At 44.1% G+C, this 19,809-nt stretch overlaps 1 protein-coding gene across 14 annotated transcripts in view; it reads right to left on the minus strand.

The window, feature by feature from the left end:
* Nucleotides 1-2,343: 2,343 nt before the first annotated feature.
* Nucleotides 2,344-19,809, minus strand: part of SV2C (synaptic vesicle glycoprotein 2C) — a 394,932-nt gene continuing 377,466 nt past the window's right edge. For all 14 annotated transcript variants that reach the window (XM_072958521.1, XM_031674860.2, XM_072958523.1 and 11 more), the window contains one exon: nucleotides 2,344-2,708. In XM_072958521.1, the coding sequence (XP_072814622.1) occupies nucleotides 2,525-2,708 (184 nt within the window). In that variant the 3' untranslated portion in view covers nucleotides 2,344-2,524. The remainder of the gene's footprint in view (nucleotides 2,709-19,809) is intronic.

Below are 19,809 nucleotides of genomic sequence, written 5' to 3' on the forward strand. Positions count from 1 at the left end.
TGGGAGGGGGGCAGGGAAAACCACATGAAAGGGAGAAAAGGTGGTGGCCAAGAAGGTTTGTGACCACAGACTGTCCAGAAGGTTAGAAAAGATCCCTCTTGGGCCACCCGGGAGGCTTGGATTAGGTGACAAGGTCAAGGAAGGTCACTCTGAAGGGGATGCCTGATGGCAGGTCTCATCAAGTGGGGTTTGGGGTTCTGCTGGCTTCTCCTATTCTGACCCCAGCCGGGGTTCAAATAAAACTCTACGTAAACCCTGCTCTGGGTATTTTCTGCATTTAGAACTACAACAGACATGTGAGACATTTGTAAAAGGAAAAACAGTCCAGTAAGTAAAGTTAACTGTTAGGGGAGACTAGAACAGCGACATTCGTGCACGTTTCCAGTTTTCTTTCGAATAGGTCGGCAGAGACACACATGTTACTTTCGCTGTTATTTCTGCACCTGCCGCATTCAAGTAAGAATCTTGCTCAGGTCCCCGCATAGGTCTTTTTTAAGAAGATAAATCAAGGGGTAGGTAGGTGGGGAGACACATACATATGGAAGAAGACAAACGTACAGGGTACTGGCGTGGGCTGTTTGACTGTTACCTTTCTCCTCCAATAATATGCCAGGAGGCAGACGTGAGAGTGAGTTCTGTTTCTCTAGCTGCTCTGCTGAGACGGTTCTAATAGATCTCGCCTCATCTTGATCGATTTTCCTTCCTCCTGCCACTTGTGCAGTTTTTGGTTTGAGTTTTCCTGATGTTCTGGCCCTAAGCCCACATCCCCAGGGAACTCTCCTCTCTCTTCCTACCGGCCCCCCACACCACTGCCCCCCTCCACAGGCCTGAATTACATCAAGGGAGAGTCGATTAATGGCTTATGTTAATGAAAGAAGCTTTTCACAGAGTCTGAACTCTGCAGTCTGGAGCTTTAGAGGGATGTTAGGAAGGGGAGAGAGAGGCAGAGTGGCCTCTGGGGTTAAGACATCTTTGAATGTAATGACTCCTGGAAACAAAGGCTCTCCCTTCTTGGAGGCCTCCAGGCTGCCCTGTTGGAAATGCCTATAATAAGCAACAAGGATAACCTTTTAACAAGACAGAAGAGTTTTAAAAAGGAATATTGTTTTAATATGGGATTTATTCCTGGTGGCTGGTCGTCACTGCAAGTCTACACGGAGGCTTCAGATTTCAAAGAAGATGAGTAAAAAGGACCAGCGTGGAGGAGGGGCAGCCCCGAGGGGTGAGAAGGTCACATAGCTGACAGCCCGTGGGAATGTCTTGCTGACCTCTCTCTTTCAGGCCCAGGCAGATTCCGGAGGTAAAATGAGCAGCCAAAACCCACCAGGAGACGCTGCCCTTGTCTGCCGGAGGGGCCCCTCGGAACACAGCAGGCTGTGATTTCACACAGAGGCGGCAGCCAGGAACACGCTGATCAGCGCCCCAGCCCAGAGAAAATCTAGCGAAATGGGACCCACTTGGGTGATGCTGATTAGGCCAATGTCAATTCCCCGGGGGCACCAGCCCTCTGGAAATTGGTACCCAACCCTGAGGTATCCTTTGACATTGACACATGGCTTTCGGTGTGAATTTCTTCCTCATCTGCAACTTACAACAACTTAGATGACTGACGATCTTTAGACTAGAGAGTCTGGATGAAGGGCAGACTCAGGTGGGCAGACCCTGTTTTGAGAAAGTGGCTTTTTTCCTCTGTGACTCCGCTATCTGGCAAGATCAGTGGCAGCTGGGAGTGGGGCGGGGGCGGGGGCGAACGGAGGCAGAAGATCTCTCTGAGCTCTGACTTTTCTGACAGTCTGAACCGCATGCCACAATCACAGACACGATTACGATCACTTTTTCTCCTGTTTTTCAGAAGCTTCACTGGGCTCTCTGGCAGAAATCTTGCTTCTGCAGCTCACTCAGATCTTTGCTGCTAACGGCAGTGCCTCTGTTTTTCTTGTCAGCAGAGTCACCTTCATTGTCATGCCTGAAAAGAGCCCCACCCAGCTCTGTTTGGTACCACATGGCTTTTTTTGAAAGGCTCTGCTGTAACAGCAAGAATTGCTGGGTGTCCTTTTCTAAGTAAACAGGAAATATCACTCTGTTTGAAAAAAAAAAAAGAACCCCTCTCCTCAGCACAAACGCAATAATAATAAAATGCCAGCTTATCTTCCCTGGGAATGCTGAGTTAGGGGCAGGATCTGCTTCTTACAGCAGCCCAGTCCTCTTCTTAGCTTCTATATTTTCAGCGAGCAGAATCTCAGGATGACCTGGTGGACTGGGACATCTGAAAAATGCTTCCCCTGATTTTGGGGAGGCAGTAGCATCCTAGTTAGGAAAGACAACAATGCATGGAAAAAAAAAAACTGTGCAAAATCACATTTAAGGAGCAAGATGGTATACAGCTGAATTTTTGTCACAGCAAGAGTTCGTGTTCTGGTATTTGACCACCTTCCTCGATCTGAAAAATCTGGAGCCTTGAGTCATTCAGGAGCGTTGACACGGGGCAGGAGACAGAAACACTGGACGGATGGCTTTTTTCCCATTACATCAGGACCTGGGTTCGTGTGTCAGGAAGGCGCAAACCCACCAGTCCTCCACACACGAGCACAGTGGAGGCCAGCAGAATGGGGATTGCTTTGGTGATGCTGACCAGGGAGCCGAATATTAAGTTTCCAAGGACGGCCGCTGCTTTGCATAGTGCATTCAAGAAGCCAAAGCCTGTCGCCCTGCAGAGGAAAGAGACATGGACAAGGTTGAGAAAGTGGCTTCCAAGAGTCCAACTTGAGACACAAATGTCTTCCAGGGTTATTTTCAATAAGCTTCAAGTAGACTGTTTTGTACATCCTTAGAGCAAGGAATCAAATGCTTGTCGGCACATTTGGAAGCAGAGAACCCCAGCTGTTGGTATTCAGCCCTCTGTTGACTTTCTTACCACCTCCAGCTGATCCTTATTCTGCCCGTGAGCTGATTGTGAAAGAGAAAGGACATTTCAGGGAGTAAGAAATATTTCTTCTCTCTTCCAGAATTAAATTAAAATGTATGACAATGTATTTCTCTAGATTTTATTTTTTTTTACTCTCCATTTACTCTTAGCCAAATTCACATGTGAGGTTTTAAAAAATTGAAGCACATGGAATTTTCAGAGAAAATCAAGGATGCCTGGGTTGCCCTCTGCATCTTTCTGGTTCCACGGAGGTGAATTCTCGTGCTCTCGTCCCAGAGGTTTTTGGGAGTAGGCAGAAACTGAACACAGAGCTGGGGGGCCACCAATGAGCTAGTGACACATTTTTGCAACCTCGGCAGAGTTTTATGTGGGAAATCAAGCCCAAGAAAATATTATAGGGGAGAATCAGATTGTTGGCCTAGAGAAGATCTTGCTTACTCCGCTGATATGTAAGATGAGCAGCTGGTATATAAATAAGACACATCCCACTTCTTAAGACCTTCTTTGGAAAAGAAAAACTTTACTATCTATGTATGTTGAATGTACTTTTACTGTCGTCTTCTTAGCGAGAAATTTAATTTTGTTCCTGGGCGTACTGATACAACTGACATCATGAGATAACATGGATCTCCTCGGCCTTTATGCCAGCCTCCTTCTTTTGTCTGTCACTGGGTACGTGTGTGTGATGAAGGCACACTGAACACAGGGCAGGTGTTGGACACACTTCTCCCTCCGGAGGGAAATGCACTTTATATGCTGTGAAATGCAGCACTTAGTACACGGCTTTCTTTGGTTGACTTGCAAATTTGTAAGTGTGGGTTTTCCTTTGGCCAGAACGGCAGCTCCTCACCCTGATTTGTGCCGCCCCAGCGATGCTCTCTACAGTGTGTACATATTTCCTGTGGGTACCGCCCAACCACGGCCCCTCCCACACCGCAGGAGAAGAATAAGCACCCCTCTTGTGCAAAGAAACCGAGCCACTGACTTCACTGGCCAGAACCGACCTTTAAAAGGGTAGCAAGCACTGGCTTTCCTTTTTGGCCAAGACACCTCGAAAGTCAAGTAAGCAGGCCCCTGCAGTGTGGCAAAGCTGCCAACTGCTGGACTCCTGGAAGGGGTGTAATGAAATCTCTGATGGAGAAAAACAGGAACTTCTTGAGAAGAGGGTAAGCTAATTTTATATTCTTCTTCTTTTTGGTTTGTATTTAAAGAAAGAGACTAGTAATAGCAACCACCACCAGAAAGAGAAGACTGAATATACTGATAACTATTTTCAAATGAAATTGCTTGAGGCTACACATTGGGGACCACAGAAAACTAAGTAGAACACATGTTATCCACGGCCTCCCCATCTCCATGGAGACGCCATGAGGCCAAACTGGCTGTTTTTTTTTTTTAGTTAATAAACTTTTTTGGGTGGTTTTAGGTTTTTTAAAAAAAATACTGAGTGAAAAGTAAAGAGAGTTTCCGTACACTCTCTCTCCTCCTACCCCTATTATTAACATCTTAGTGTGGCACATTTGTTACAACTGATGAGCCCATCTTAATCTATTATTGTTAACCAAAGTCCATAGCCTACATTACAGTTCACTGTGTCGTGTATTCTATGGGCTTTGACAAATGTATAATGACGTGTATCCACTGTTACAGCATTGTACAGAATAACCGTTTCGCTGCCCTATAAGTCCCCGCAATCACTGACCTTTTTACTATCCCATAGTTTTCCCTTTTCCAGAATGCCATCTAATTCAAATTATATAGAATGTAACCTTTGCAGACTGGCTTCTCTTACTTTTTTAAAACTACATTTTAGTTTCTAGATTTTAGAGTCATAAACACATCTCATGGCAGTGAGATGAGCTGTGTTGTTCTGGGGGAAAATGGCCAGGGTGTATGTTGCTGATAAAAGAAAACCTTGTATGAAGAAGTCTCGATGCTAAAATTGCAGAATGAGCCACGCAGAATTTAAATCTGTGTTAAAATAAGCACATTTTTTACACCAGAAATTAACACATCATTGTAAATCATCTATACTTCAATAAAAGACAAACAAACAAAAAATGACATTTTCCCTAGCTCTGAATCTCTGGTATAACTCAGAACAGGGTATAAAACACAGGCAGCGACCTCCTTACATTGCTGAAACTCTAACAGAGGAACAGGCGCCTTCCTGAGATCTCCAGGCGGCACCAAGAGAGACGCATTAGGAGCAACCTGCATCTGAAGCTTCTAAAAAGACAACCAAATCCTTATTTCCCGAGCCTCCATTTTCATTTACCAAGCAGAGGTAGTTCTTCAGACGAAAATCTGGTCCACACAGAGGCACACAGCCTCCAGAAGTTAGTGCTGGCATTAGAGAAAACGTGACTGTCCTCTCCTTGGGTAAGTAAACGATTTCCTCAAGTAATTTCATCAGGAGGGTATGATTTTCTGAGCATGGAGGCATAGTTGTATTCGAAAAATCATTCTCAAAGTGGTTCTCCCTTGGGGGTTATCTGTTTGTAAGTAAATCAGCTTTTAGTTCATTCAGTCCCTTGTTCTTATTTAAAGGAAGGCCACTCACTTCTGCAGACACCCTCAACACGAGTCACTTTGTGCTCATAACATCCTTGGAGGGTGGGGAGCTCAGAGCTGGCAGAGCCCTGACCTGACTTGCTGGCTTCTTAGCAGCAGGACAAGCTTTGTGTGAGTTTAAGATGTACGCAGGGCTGAGAATCCTGCAGTTCTCTCAGAGAGAGCCACGCTTCTGAATTTGTTTAGATTCACTGTCATATACTGAAAGAAATGACAAAAGGAGACATCTACTCGACCCCTCCAGCAAATGGTTTTCATTTCTGAATTCCCTTCAGCGTGCTTCCAAACATATCTAATTTTTGCAAATCACAGGATTTATATAACTTTGTTTTCTGCTTTTTTCCCAGTCGTTAATAAAACTGTCCCACATTGTTTACGCTTTGTTTAAAATGAAACGACTGAGCATAGAACCATCATTTCCGTAACCACATCGCTGGATAAGGAGGAGCTTTCCAGAGTTGGGGGGACATCAGTGAGACTGCAGTGAACACCTTCATAGAGAGGACCACCTGCCTTTGGATGTGTTCACTAGGGAGTTCCCAGCAGTCCAGCACAGCCAAGGGACAATGCTCACGATGTGCCATGGAGGGACTGAAGACCACAAGGCACACTGTGCCTCAGAGGAGAGGAATCCATCAAAGGCTTCACCCAGCCTCTTTTCCCTGCTCCTGCTGTCTTATTCACTCAGCTTTGCACAGCTACCTGCTCCAGGGGCCACCAGCTTCTCACGCAACCTGCATCGTTTCCTTTTCTTCCAACTCTCGGTTCGACCCTTGAGAGCCAAGAAAGCTCTCCCTGCTCCCCTCCTAAGGGCTGGTTTGTACCAACCTCAGGGCTCTCCTGCTGGAGTTTAGCCTTATTAGGTCCCTGCCACATCTCTGGGGTGGGGCTGTGTGGCCTTTTACATTCATTACTCATCACAGCTTCCTTCAGGACTAGCACACGGAGGCCTAGGCCTAGACATGAACTAAGGCATTTCCTGAGATCTTCAAAATATGTAATGGGCATCTTAATGGACGTTTGTTGGCCCATATTTGTTTACTGATGCCAGACTATCATCTTGCTTTTGTGGAGGAAAACCCCCTAATTTCACATTCTTAAATCATGAAAGACTGAATGCAGTTGCTCTCTGATCTCGAAAGGAAGAGGAAATTTGTCTCATCTAAGTAAGTAGTGAGTGTGTGTGTGTCCTGTGCGTGTCCTCCTTAACCTGGGCAGATGGCATCTGATACCACTGCTGGCACAGCTTTCCCTACTCACACACAAGTGGACAAGGACTCACCTGAGAGCTGTGAGCCCACAGGAGTCCCTGGCCCCAAAGTAGCACCCCCACCCCAAATCTCCTCCCAGCCCCACAACCATCAAGCCTCATCCTATTGCAAATTTCTATTGAAATGCAAATACATTCATGGGCAGGTAATAATGGAAGCCTTTGTATCTTATCATCTATGTGATAAACTTAGCTAGGAAGTGAGTCCCTGGGCCAGGGTAAATAATGACAGGATGAAAATGAGCCCTGACTGGAGAGGGTATAGCTCAGTGGTAGAGTGCATGCTTAGCATGCATGAGGTCCTGGGTTCAATTCTCAGTACTACGGCTAAAAAAAAAAAAAAAAAAAAAAAAGAAACAAGAAGGTGAGCCCTGAGAGACAACCTGGAGTTCATCTAAGGCCATGGTTGATGAGCATGGCCGTACACCCCAAATACCAGGAGAGATTCTTAGAAACTGATTACCAGAGCCCCACCCGAGACCTGCTGGGAGGGGTCTGTGTGTCACTGACTAGGTATGCCCATGCTGGGAGTGGCACTGCAGAGTCACACACCTGGGTTTGAGGCTAAGGGACCCAGGACAAGTTACTGTCCCTCTCTGTGCCTCCTCTTCCTCCCCTGAAAATGGAGTGAGACTACCCACCCTGGTAGAGGTGGAGTGGTGACTGAATAAGGTTAAATGAGACGACCTGAAGACTCAGCACTGCACTGGACCCACCCTTCATCTCTCAGATGAGAAGACCAAGCCCCTAAAGCTTCAAGGACTCATCTAAAGTCCCCCAGCTGTGTTCTGGCAGCATCTGCACCTGGATTCAGGTTTCCTCCACATTGTTGATGGAGAAGGGGGAGTAAAGGAGGAAGAAGCTTCCAATAGGCAGTGCTGTCTGGGGCACAGGGAGCTGACGGCTGCAGGATTGGGAGGGCACAGGCTGGGGATGGACAAAAGGGAAGAGAAACACAGAAAGGCAGCCAGAGAGAACCAAAGAGGAACGCGACCTCATTCACGGCTGTTCCAATGAGCTTACAGTGGAGAGTGGGGAGCAAGACCCCATATTGCCATTAACCAGCTGGATTTTAAAAAGCATCTTTCTTGGCTTCTTTCTTTCTATCATTCATTCATTCATTCATTCACGTGGAGTCATGGTAGTAAATAATGAAAACAAAGTCCTGCTTTCAGGAAGCTCACATTCTAGTGCATGACAGATAGTAAAAAGATGTCCACCCTAACACCCTATCATCATGTGATCTGGGAGGTAATTTGCTTTAAAAGTACTTCAGTATAATTTACAATAGCCAAGACATGGAAGCAACCTAAATGTCCATTGACAGATGATTGGATAAGGAGATGCGGCACATATATACGGTGGAATACTACTCAGCCATAAAAAGAAGGGAATAATGCCATGTGTAGCAACAAAAAAAAGGAAGGCAAAGAGACATGAATGGAGTGTAGTTTGGTTAGGTTCGATGATTGAATGAATGCTCGCTTCAACTCAAAGTCTTTAAAAACTTTGTGAGGTCTTTATCTTTGTGACCACAGATGCAGAGTCACCTCATTTTATGTCTCAAACAACGGAGGTACAGTTATGCTGAGTGGTCTCCCTGAGGTCACCCAGCTGGCCAGTAAGAGATCCAGGACGAGAGAACTTCATACTAAGTACGTCAGAGAAAGACAACTGATATGGTATCACTTATATGTGAAATCTTAAAAAATGAGACAAATGAACTTATTTACAAAACAGAAAGAGACTCACAGACATAGAAAACAAACTTATGGTTACCAAAGGGGAAAGCTGGGAGGAGGGATAAATAGGGAGTTTGGGTTTGGCAGATACAAATCACTATATATAAAATAGATAGACAATATAGCACAAGGAACTATATTCAATAGCTTATAATAACCTACAATGAAAAAGAATATACGTATGTATAACTGAATCACTACACTGTACATCAGAAACTAATACAAAATTGTAAATCAACTAACGTTAATTAAAAAAAAAAAGCACTTCAGTATAGAGAGGTTGTCTCTTAACCCACAGAATTTAAAACATGTTCATCAGGAATCAACAGGCCAGAGGTCATGACTCAGGGCTTTAATTGTCATTTTAGAAATCTGCATGAGGAGGTTTGTAAATGAACACGGGGCTGAATTTTCAGGGTGATATGAGTGCTTGATATGCAGTTAAGTGGGAAGAAGATTCTGCCCAAAGCACAAGGGGTGGACAAGCATCCTCCAATCTCAGCAGCCTCCAACTGGTGAAATGACAGCCTTGATCCAGACTCCAAACTCTAGGGCCCACCAGGCCCTGGCCTCGACACTTACAAGGCACTCTGCTTCCTGCCTGGCCCCAAGTCTGATGGTCTTGCTGTCAGCATGTCCTCATACCCGTGGCCCTTTCGTGCAAGGGCAGAGAAATGGGCTTCCCTGGTCAAGGACAGGCTGTAGGACTGTTTCTGCGTCCATCTGCACATGTGGCAGGATTTGCTGCCATTGTGATACACCACTGGGAGGCGAGGTGGTGGGTGAAGGGGACATATACTCTCTACCTCCTTACCCTCTACTTCTAACTGCCAGAGACAAAAAGGGTCTGACATTTGCTGAACAGCCAAAGTGACTCAGGTCACATAGAAATTAAACATACACAATGATAAAGGCTATTTAAAAAAAAAGGAGGGCAAAGAGACATGGATGGAGTGAATGATTACGTACGATGGTTGAATGAATGATCGCTTCATCTCAAAGTCTTTGAAAGTGAAGTGAGGTCTTTATCTTTGTGACCACAGATGCAGAGTCACCTCATTTGATGTCTCAAACAACGGAGGCACAGCTATGCTGAGTGGTCTCCCTGAGGTCACACAGCTGGCCAGTGAGAGATCCAGGACGAAAGAACTTCAGGTCTGAGCTCCAGGAGGGAGCAGGGAACTTCTCTGTCTAAACCAACATAGTCCTAAAGGGAGGGACTTAGGTTGGTGAATTCTGGGCAGATGTGTTGATTTTGGCTCATCGCGGAAGAGGCCCGTCCCACAGTGCTGGTGACAGCAGCAGCTGCCCAGAGGGAGCAGCGAATTGCAGGTGGGAACAACCAGGGGTTTACTTTCACATCCTTTCTGTGGTCATGTCTGAAAATGGGCATGTGTAAAGGGGAAGGAAAAAGGAGACCAGAGCCCAGAGAGTGGCGGGAGAAGGCTGCTGAGAAAATCCCCGGGGGACAGGCCTCCTGGCCTGAGGGATTCTGTGCGGAGCTGGAGGCCAGCAGGGAGAGCCTGGGTTTCATCACTTACAAGGTGGGAGCTCCTTGCCCTGAGCTCCGCGGAGGAGTGGGGTGAGAATGGCTCTGGGCCACAAGGACATAGGAAGTGTGGGCAAGGAAGCTCCACCACAGGGTGGCAGCAAGAAGTCACTGCATGGATGCAGGATACTTGGGCCAGAAATGAGAATCAAAATGAGCCAGAGCATGTGCTCTGCAGATCTTCCTCCACTTATGAAGGGGTTATATGCCTCCAAAACCCATCACAAGCTACAAGCATCATAAGTTGGAAATGCTTTTAATACACCTAGTGAACATCATAGCTTAATGACGTGCTCAGAACACATGCATTAGCCTGAAGTTGGGCAAAATCATCTAACACAAAGTCTATTTCATCATACATTGTTGAATATCTCATGTAATTTATTGAATACTGTACTGAAAGTGAAAAACAGAATGGTGGTATGGGTGCAGAACGGCTGTAGGTGTATGGGTGGTTTACCCTGTGAGCCTGTGGCTGACAGAGCTGCGACTCCCTGATCAGCATCACAAGGAAGTATCACACGGCACATCGCCAGCTCGGGAAAAGATCACAATTCAAAACGCCAAGTACCGTTTCTACTGAATTCATACTGCTTTTGCCCTATCATACAGTCAAAAAACTGTATGTTGGGAACTGTCTGTGCTTTCCTAGCCCAGGTCTGTGGAAACCCTAGATCTTCTTACCTGAATGGGGCTCACCCACCCAGACTCGACCTCCTGCCTTCTTAGACCATTATTCCTCTGTGGGCCCCTGTATTCTGTTTCCTCTGACTTGAACTACTCCCAGGCCTCTCTAACCTACTGCTTGAGCTCCGCACCGTGTCCCCAGCCCAGTTACCAGGAGAGTCACTACCATAAGCGCTAAAGAACACAGGGCTGGCTGGTTGTCTCCAACACACATACGCACACCCGTCTTGACTGTCCCGATGGTTCCCCTCTCTTTATAGGTGGGGCCATTCATCTCCCATCTGCAGATTCAGCCCTGCTTGGGGCTCAGAAGTCAACTGAACCCCAAGACAGCATCAAACCTGGGCCTGTCTCAGGATCAGCTGCTGTCTTGGATGTGAGTCTGGCCACTGGGATTTTGCCTTGATGCCAGTGAGCAGGGCCCTCTCATTACCTTTGTGCCAGTGATTTAATTGTGGCCGTAACCTCGAGCACTAGAAATAAATTTCCCTCATTGTTTGAAACAGCAGCAGCACCTGCCACAGCTGATCACTACCCCCTCCTTGAACAGCTTTCTCCACTTGCCTTCCAGGACCTCACGAAAGCCTGGACTTAGCGCTTACCTTCAGCTCTGAGCGCCTGATGCTCCTTCTCAATCTCCCTTCCTGGTTTCTCCTCATCAGCTTGACTTCTGATTTTCGTAGTGTCTCAGGACTAAGTCCCCAGAATTCCCTTTTTTGGTTCATACTTTGTCATTTGGTGGTCTCATCCACCTTGACTTTAAGTTGCATCTATATAATGAAAGGGCTCAAACTTTTATCTCCCACTTAGACTTCCCTCTGAACTCTGGTCTCATGTACTACTTGGCATCTCCACTTCCATGTTTAATAGCATCTCAAACTTAACAAAATTGAACTCCTGAGTCTTCCTCCTTCACTTCTGCCTCCCACAATCTTCCCCCATGTTAGTAAAGGCAATTCCAGCCTTTCAGTGGCTCTGGTCAAAAACCTTGAAGTCATTCTGAGTATCTTTTCCCCTTCAAACTTCACATTCAAACTTGTGGCAATCCCCATTGGCCTTCAACTTATTTTCAGAATCTAACCAATTCTAACCACTTCCACTGGCACCATTATATCTTGCTACAGTTACTGTAGTGGGCTCCTAACTGGTCTTTCTGATTCCACTTCAGAGCCTCAAAAAAAAAAATATGTGTGTGTATATATATATATATATATATATATATATATATATATATATATATATTTGAGGTATGCTTGATTTATAATATTGTGTTAGTTTCAAGTGTACAGCAAAGTGATTCAGTTACACATATACATATATATTTATTTCTTTTTCAGGTTCCTTTCCATTCTATGTTATTCCAAGATACTGAATATACTTCCCTGTACTATACAGTAAATCCTGTTGTTTATCTATTTTATATACAGTAGTATCTGTTAATCCCAAACTCCTAATTTATTCCCACTCCCTGCTTTTCCCTTTGGTAGCCGTAAGTTTATTTTCTATGTTTATAAGTCAGTTTCTGTTTTGTAAACAAGTTTATTTGTATAATTTTTCAGATCCCATATGTAACTGATATCATGTAATATTTGTCTTTCTGTATCTGTCTTACTTTACTTAGTATGACAATCTCTAAGTCCCCCTATTAGACTATATTTCAAACACAAAGCCAGTTCTCCTTTTAAATATAAATCAGATCATGTCACTCCTTAGCCTGAACCCCTCCAGTGGATTTTCATTTCACTCAGCATGAAGATCAAAGCCTTTTTAGTGTCCACCATGACCTTATCACCTCTAATCCCTCCACCTTCCTATGCTATTCCATTCTGACAAGCTTATTTGCCCCTCTTCCAACTGGTCTCCTACATTTACACCTCAGGACCTTTGCACCTACTATTGCCTCTGCTGAGAATATTCTCTTCTCAAGTATCTTCCTGGATCTTTGCTCAAATGTCACCTTTACAGCCACATATTCTTAGACCATTCTATTAACAACTGCAATTAAAATTCTATTAACAATAAAAATCTCCCTTGACCCCACCACCCTCTATGCCCCTCTGTAGCTTAATGTTTCTTTATAGAATTTAGCACCATCTGATAGATCTATTTTACTTACCTAATTTTTATTGACTGTCTCCCTCAAACTAGAATGTAAGCTCTGTTTTGTTCACTGGTGTATCTCAAGAACCAGAACAACTCCTGCCACATGATACCTGTCTCGAAAGCACTGTTTAATGAATTAGTGAGTGAATGTTCAACCCACAACTCAGGAGTCTTTCTGGCATCTAAATGTAAATAAATATTCAAATGCCTGTCAGCCCCATGTTGACATGAAAACCCAACACGTCCAAAGTGGAGCTGATTATCTACCCCACCCCAGCCCAAACCTGTTCTTTCTCCTGTGTCCCAGGCTCAGAACTGCCATGGCCATCCATTCAGTCTTGTGGGACTGAGATTTTTAACTGTGGGATCTGATGCTAACTCCAGGTAAGATAGTGTCAGAGTGGAGAACTGATTGGTGTTGGAAAAGACACTTCATATATGGTGTCAGAGAGTCTCTGACATGAAAAAGCTTCCCTGAGTTTTTGTTCCAAGAAACTGATTGGCCATAAACAAATTGCATCTTCAAGGATCCCACTAAAATAATACAGTGGGGATGTGCTATCAACCCCAAGTTCTCACAAATCTGTAAAGTAGATAAGCTGATGGTTAGGGTCCTTCTGTAAGCCGACAGGGTAAGGGGTTCCTGGAGAAAGAAAACAGGCATGGCTTTCTTGACATCAGAGAAGCCATTTTTAAAAAATCAACTGTACTTCCATTAAAAAAACAAGCAAACAAACAACCCATTTAAAATATGAGCAGAAGAACTGAATAGACATTTTTCCAGAAGAGGAAAATGCAGATGGCCAACAGGAACATGAAAATCTACTCAACATCACCAATATTAGGGAAATGCTAATCAAAACCACAGTGAGACACAATCTCACACCTGTCAGAATGGCCATCATCAAAAAGAACACAAATAACAAATGTCGGCAAGGATGTGGAGAAAAGGGAACCCCTGTACACTGCCAGTGGGAATGTAAATTTGTGCAGCCACTATGGAAAACAATATGGCGGTTTCTCAAAAACCCCAAAACAGAATCACCATACGGCCCAGCAATTCCACTCCTGGGCATATACCTGAGAAAAACAAAAACATTAATTAAAAAAGATTCATACACCCTGCTATTAACAGCAGCACTTTTTACAATTGCCAAGACACGGAAGCATCCTAAGTGCACACCAACAGATGAATGGATAAAGAAGATGTATCACATATACGCAATGAATACGACTCACCTATAAAAAAGAAGGCTATTTTGCCATTTGAGACCCTTCATTCACTTTTTTTATTTTTGCACTTCAAAAACCAGAATTTTCTAACTGGCATAAATATTTCCATTGCATCAAAAACAACAAAATACCCAGAAATAAACTTAGCCAAGGAGGTTACCTATACTCTGAAAACTATAAAACACTGATGAAGAAAATTGAAGATGATACAAAGAAATGGAAAGGTAGCTTGTGCTCTTGGATTGGAAGAATCAACATTATCAAAATGGCCGTACTACCCAAAGCAATCCACAGATCAATGTACCTCTGTCAAAAACTCAAGACATTTTTTAGAGAACTAGGACAAATAATTCAAAAATTTATATGGAACCATAAAAGACCCCAAATTGCCAAAGCAATCTTTTGTAGGACTTTTTAAAAATTTTTCTCTCTCTTTTGTTCAGAGAAGCCATTTGACCTAAGCCATTGTGTGATCTAAGTCTGGCCTAGAACAAGTCTCAATAATCTCAACAGAACAAAAAACAAACTGTTATCAGGTAAGAGAAGTAACAATAGCAAAGATAACAAATCAGTTGTAAAGACTCCCAGTTCTGTTTCAAAGGTAAAACCCAGCCTGAAACCTTTGAGCTGTTTTGCAGAATTCAAACCCCCCTTAGGCGCAGACCCACCAGATCACCTGGAGCCTAAGGGATGTTGATGTTGACCTTTTCTAACCCTCAGTGACTTCAATCAACTAAAGCTCAGCCTCTGCCCACGCCCCTTCATGAATATGCATATACCTATAGCTTAAAACTTCCCCAGCTTTGCAGCTTTGGGGAAAAGCTTCTTTGGGAGAGATGCCCAACGTTCTCACTTGCTGCAAGTAACAAATCCTTCCTTCTCCCCATTTTTGGCTTGGTTGTGTCTTTTGGCTCTTGATATCCACCAAGAGGCGAACTCAGTTTTTGGGGAACACTTCTACCCCTTTCTCTGCCCCTTAAATTCTCATGTGCCAATCAGTGTCCATGACCTTTCTAACCTGGGGAAATGGCTAAAATGTCATTGGGCATCTGTTTAAAACTCTGTAATCATTATGTTATGCTTGTCTCTGATACCAAGGTTTTGAGGAGTGAAGAACGGTATTGATATTTACACAACGGAAAAGTGTAGTAAGAAATATATTTGATCTTTGTCCCTGGTTTCTAGCACAGAGCTCCTGAAACCTGAGTGATAGGAGTGTCTTCAGTTATTCATAAGAAGCCCCTTTCATCACCTCGGAGTTTATGCTAATGAGTGATTTAGGGAGGGGTGGGTTACTAGAAAGAGTGATTAGAGGTTGGAATTGGGAGAAGGGTGAGAAGGGCTGGAGATTAGGTTCTATGAAAACTCTTGAACAAGAAGATTTGATGAACTTTCAAGTTGGTGAACTCTGCCTAGAAGTACTGAGAGGGTGGTGCACCTGGACAGGGCACAGGAGCTCCATGCTACCCCCCTCATTACGTTGCCCTGTGCTTCTCTTGTGTCTGGCTGTCACTGAGTTCCAACCTCTTATAATAAATAGGTAAACATAAGTAAGTGTTTCCCTGAGTTCTACAAGCCATTCTGGCAAATTATCGAACCCAAGAAGGGGGTTGTGAGAACTTCAATTTATAGCTGGTTGGTCAGAGGTACAGGCGATAACCTGGCTTGTGTTTGGTGTGTGAAATGGGGGCACTCTTGCGGGAATTGAGCCCTTACTCTGTGGGATCTGATGCTAACTCCAGGTAGGCAGTGTCAGAACTGAGTTAAATTTTAGGACATCCAGTTGGCGTCCCCTGTGAGTTAGAGAATTGCCTAGTGTGGGGAAAACCTCACATATTTGTTGGTCAGAAGAGAAGTATTGAGAGTAGATGGGAAAAAATAGAGCTTTTCCTACAACAAGTGTTTGCAGTTGCTGTTTTGTTCTAATCTGCAGGCACAGAAAAGTGCTGGTCCATAAGTAAAGATAATTTTAATTACAAAATTTCCTGCCTTTTAATGAAGTGATTTAGGGTGTGTGAAATAAAATTCATATTTTATGGCCAGACAAGAAAAATTTAAACATAAAACATCCTTCTCCGCCTTCTGGCCTCCTCTCTCCCCGCCCTGGGCATTGTGTATCTGCATTACACATGGACCAAACCTCCCCCATGGGCGAAAACCTGCTCAACCACAAAGAGCAAGGTCCTAGCATCAACAAGACAGCTCCTTAAAAGACGACATTCCTCTTTGATCTTGTCAGGGGTCACATGACCCACCAGGATGCCACTTAGATCTGGATTATGCAAACTGTCAATAACACATCATTTGACGGACAGCCCTCTGTTTCCGAAAACTTACATAACTGTGCCTTGACTTCTAACCAGTGGGACAGTTTTCAGAGCTTTCTGAGATGCTCTTCTCAGGTTATAATCCTCAGATCTGGCTTGAATAAAATTTCCTATTTGTTTCTTAGATCAACTGATTAATTTTTCATGGACAGGTAGCTCATAAAAGACACAAAATTAATACAAGAGGAATACAGGAGGCAAATCAGGATGAGGAGAAGAGCAAACATCTGGACCGTGCAGATGTGACCTCGACGCAGCTCTCCACCTCCTGACTGCACAACAGAGCAGGAAATGTGAAGAATGACTGGTTATTATCATAGGAAGAGAGGAGACAGAGCTGCTCCCCAGAGCGGGTCCTGCAACTCCCTGCAGACTGAGCGGTGGGCTCTGCATAGAGGAATGGTGCACTGCGGTGGGAAGTGTCGTGTTCTCACTGGTGCCTTCACAGTAAATGCAAAAGTAACCCCGACCGAGAGTCAGAGGTTTAACATTCAAGGTCACATCCGTACAGTGGTTGACAAGTGTGGCTTTCAAGTGCTACAACTTTCATGGCACTTAGACTATATCCTAAATCATGTTTTCCCACTGGGATGTGGATAGGAGTTGTCTGCTAAATGGCTTAAGAGGTTATTTTTTAGTTTAGGGCCTGGAATCAGAGTGTCCCATTCTGATCATTAAGGACAGATTCTAGAAACTGGGCAAGGAGTTGGCAATGTTTTCAAGTTCTAGCTTGAAAAATCGCAGCCTCTGACCAGAATTCTCGCCAGAAGGCATCCTATTCTGCTTCCACAGGGAGGAGAGGCTACAGAGGACCTGCACACAGAGCAGCTGGGGTTTTCCTCTAGCAGCTGAGCCACAGATCAGCGGAGGCCACCTTATGTGACTGGGAGGAACACAGCAGAGGTGGAAGAGAAAGTTTTAGCCTGAAACAGAGTAGAGGGGCTGGCTAGTTCACCATGGCCCTGGGATGCAGCTCTGGAGGACAAGCGATCTCTCCATCGCTTAAGGAAGCAACTTCCTGCACATGATCTGATAACATCAGCTTAAATGCTGGAGAAGGTCTGCTAGCAGGTGTGGCTACAGTGAGACTGCACCTTGCTGATTTCTGAGTCCTGGCCCAGCTGCTGTGCTCCAAAACACATCCCTGTATTTTGCCGCTCCGGTAACTGAATGCAACAGGAATATGATGGCAGACTGGTGCCCGGGACAGGCAGGACTCCTCTGAAGGTGACACTCACAGCCTTGCTGAACCTTCCTTAGACAGCTTGCCAGTGGTCTGGGATGATTCCACCCACCTGGTCTTCTGTCCTCGCTCCGCCATGGGGCTTGCCTTGTGGCTCTCCCAGATTTCACTTCCCTCCCCGTTTTCTTTCACACAGGCGTTTTCCCTGACAAAACCTGTGCATGTTTAATCCCATCTTGTGCTCTGCTTCTCAGAGGACCTGAGCTAAGACACAGAGCCACCTCTGTTTTTATCCTGGTTAACGTTTAACGTTTCCAACAACAGAAACACAGCAGGTTCACGTTTCTCATAGACAAACCTGCCCAGTTCATGGTGTTTGTTTTTCAGCCAGGTTTTTGCCACAGAAGAATACTCATCCTTCCTACCTTCCATTCCTACGGCAGAGGGATCAGCTGCTGATTCATTTAAAACAGTATCACACTTTCACAATGTAAAACAAAAAGTTCGCAGGCTGTGACACAGCCTTGCTTTATCCATTGAGGGGCTTTTTTTAAACATCTAGTTTAATCCACATCTGGGCCCAGTTTGAAGGATGAGAAAGCAAGCAGATTGCAGAGTCTTAACCTGGTTTTGGCAGCACCCTCATCCCGAGACCTGCGGCATCCATCCCAGGAGCTTGCCCACGAAAGAGAGTTAGCGTTTGTTGAACAAATGCTGGACACAAACGGTGTGTACAGTTCCCTTCTGAGACTAAGTGGTCAATAGAAGGTTGCTGATTAGAGTATTTGATGAGCAGACATTCCTAATTGTTTCAGATGCTCTGCAGAGACATGGATACAGGAGTACCTATCAGCTCAGTGACAGATGTTCCAGAAAAAGAAATACAAGTTAGAGGATGGGCAGGAAGAGAATGTACCCCACTGGGGACGATAAGTAAAAGGAGGGACTCAGGATTGGTAGAAAAGTGGTGTCCCAAGTGTCTCTGTATCATCCTAGGGAAAAACCCTCCTCCATTTCAGAGTCCAGAGAATCCTGAGTCCACCCTCTAGCAGAGAGGGCCTCCAAGGTGACAAAGCATGCATGGAAGAAAAGAAGGCAAAGGCCATTTGTCCTTGCTCGTGTCAAATGCCAAAACGGGGCTTCTATGCTTTTAATGGCTCAGCTGCTGAAGCTCTGCCCCGAAGCCCTCCCTTCTAGCCCTTTTTCTGATACGAGGCGCAGAGTCTCTGTTTTGGGAACAGATGTATAATTTTCTTCTCTTAGCAATCTTTTTTCATTAACTGGAAATGTGTCAGGCTTTCCTGCAGCAGATCAGGAAGGGCAAGAGGTATGTTCTAGAGACCTCTTTGTGGTGCCTTAATGCAGAGCTCATGCAGACACTTGCAAATGGAAGGTAAGGACCCTCTTAGGACTGATAAGCGGCCCCGAGAGCCTCTTAGATGCTCTCCCTCACTGCTTCATTATAGCCTTCTCATGTCAGTAGCCAGAAAACTAAGGCATGCACACAATTAAATTTTTTCATTGCTTTCACCGCCCTATTAACCCCTGCTAGCAACTATATTCCCCTACATTTTCTTTTTAAAAGATACAAGTAGATGTAGAAAATAAATAAGCTACAAGGACATACTGTACATATTGTTTTGTAACTATAAATGGACTATATCCTTTGAAAATTGTGAATCACTATGTTGTACACCTGAAACTTATATAATATTGTACATCAATTATACCTAAAAAAAAATCAAGTAAAAAAACTTCAAAGCCTCACCTTGTCTAATAACTTACCTACAAATACCCATATATATATATATACTCAAAAGCCTTCCTAGGCAAACTTACTTTTGATTTTCTCATACCGCATTACAGTCAAATATATATATTTAGTATATATATTTAATATTAATATTGAATATATATATATTTAACCACATAATACCCGCATACATTGCTAAATATAATCTAGCTGTAAAAATTGGGGACAATTCGAATACTTTTCCTATAATTGTTCCAATGCAATTATTTAGCATTTCATTTATGATTATCCCTGGTCAGCAATCATTATGTATCTCCAGGAATATTTGCAAGTTGAGAAACTAATCTCCAAATTGTTTTCAAAGTCATAACATTTTTATGGCACCAAAGGTAATACTCAGTGAAGAAATAACAATGTTTTGCCTCATTAAAAAAAAATAAGATACAGGTAGAACCTACAACT

This window comes from Vicugna pacos, chromosome 3 (genome assembly GCF_048564905.1).
Source record: "Vicugna pacos chromosome 3, VicPac4, whole genome shotgun sequence".
Lineage (NCBI taxonomy): Eukaryota > Metazoa > Chordata > Mammalia > Artiodactyla > Camelidae > Vicugna > Vicugna pacos.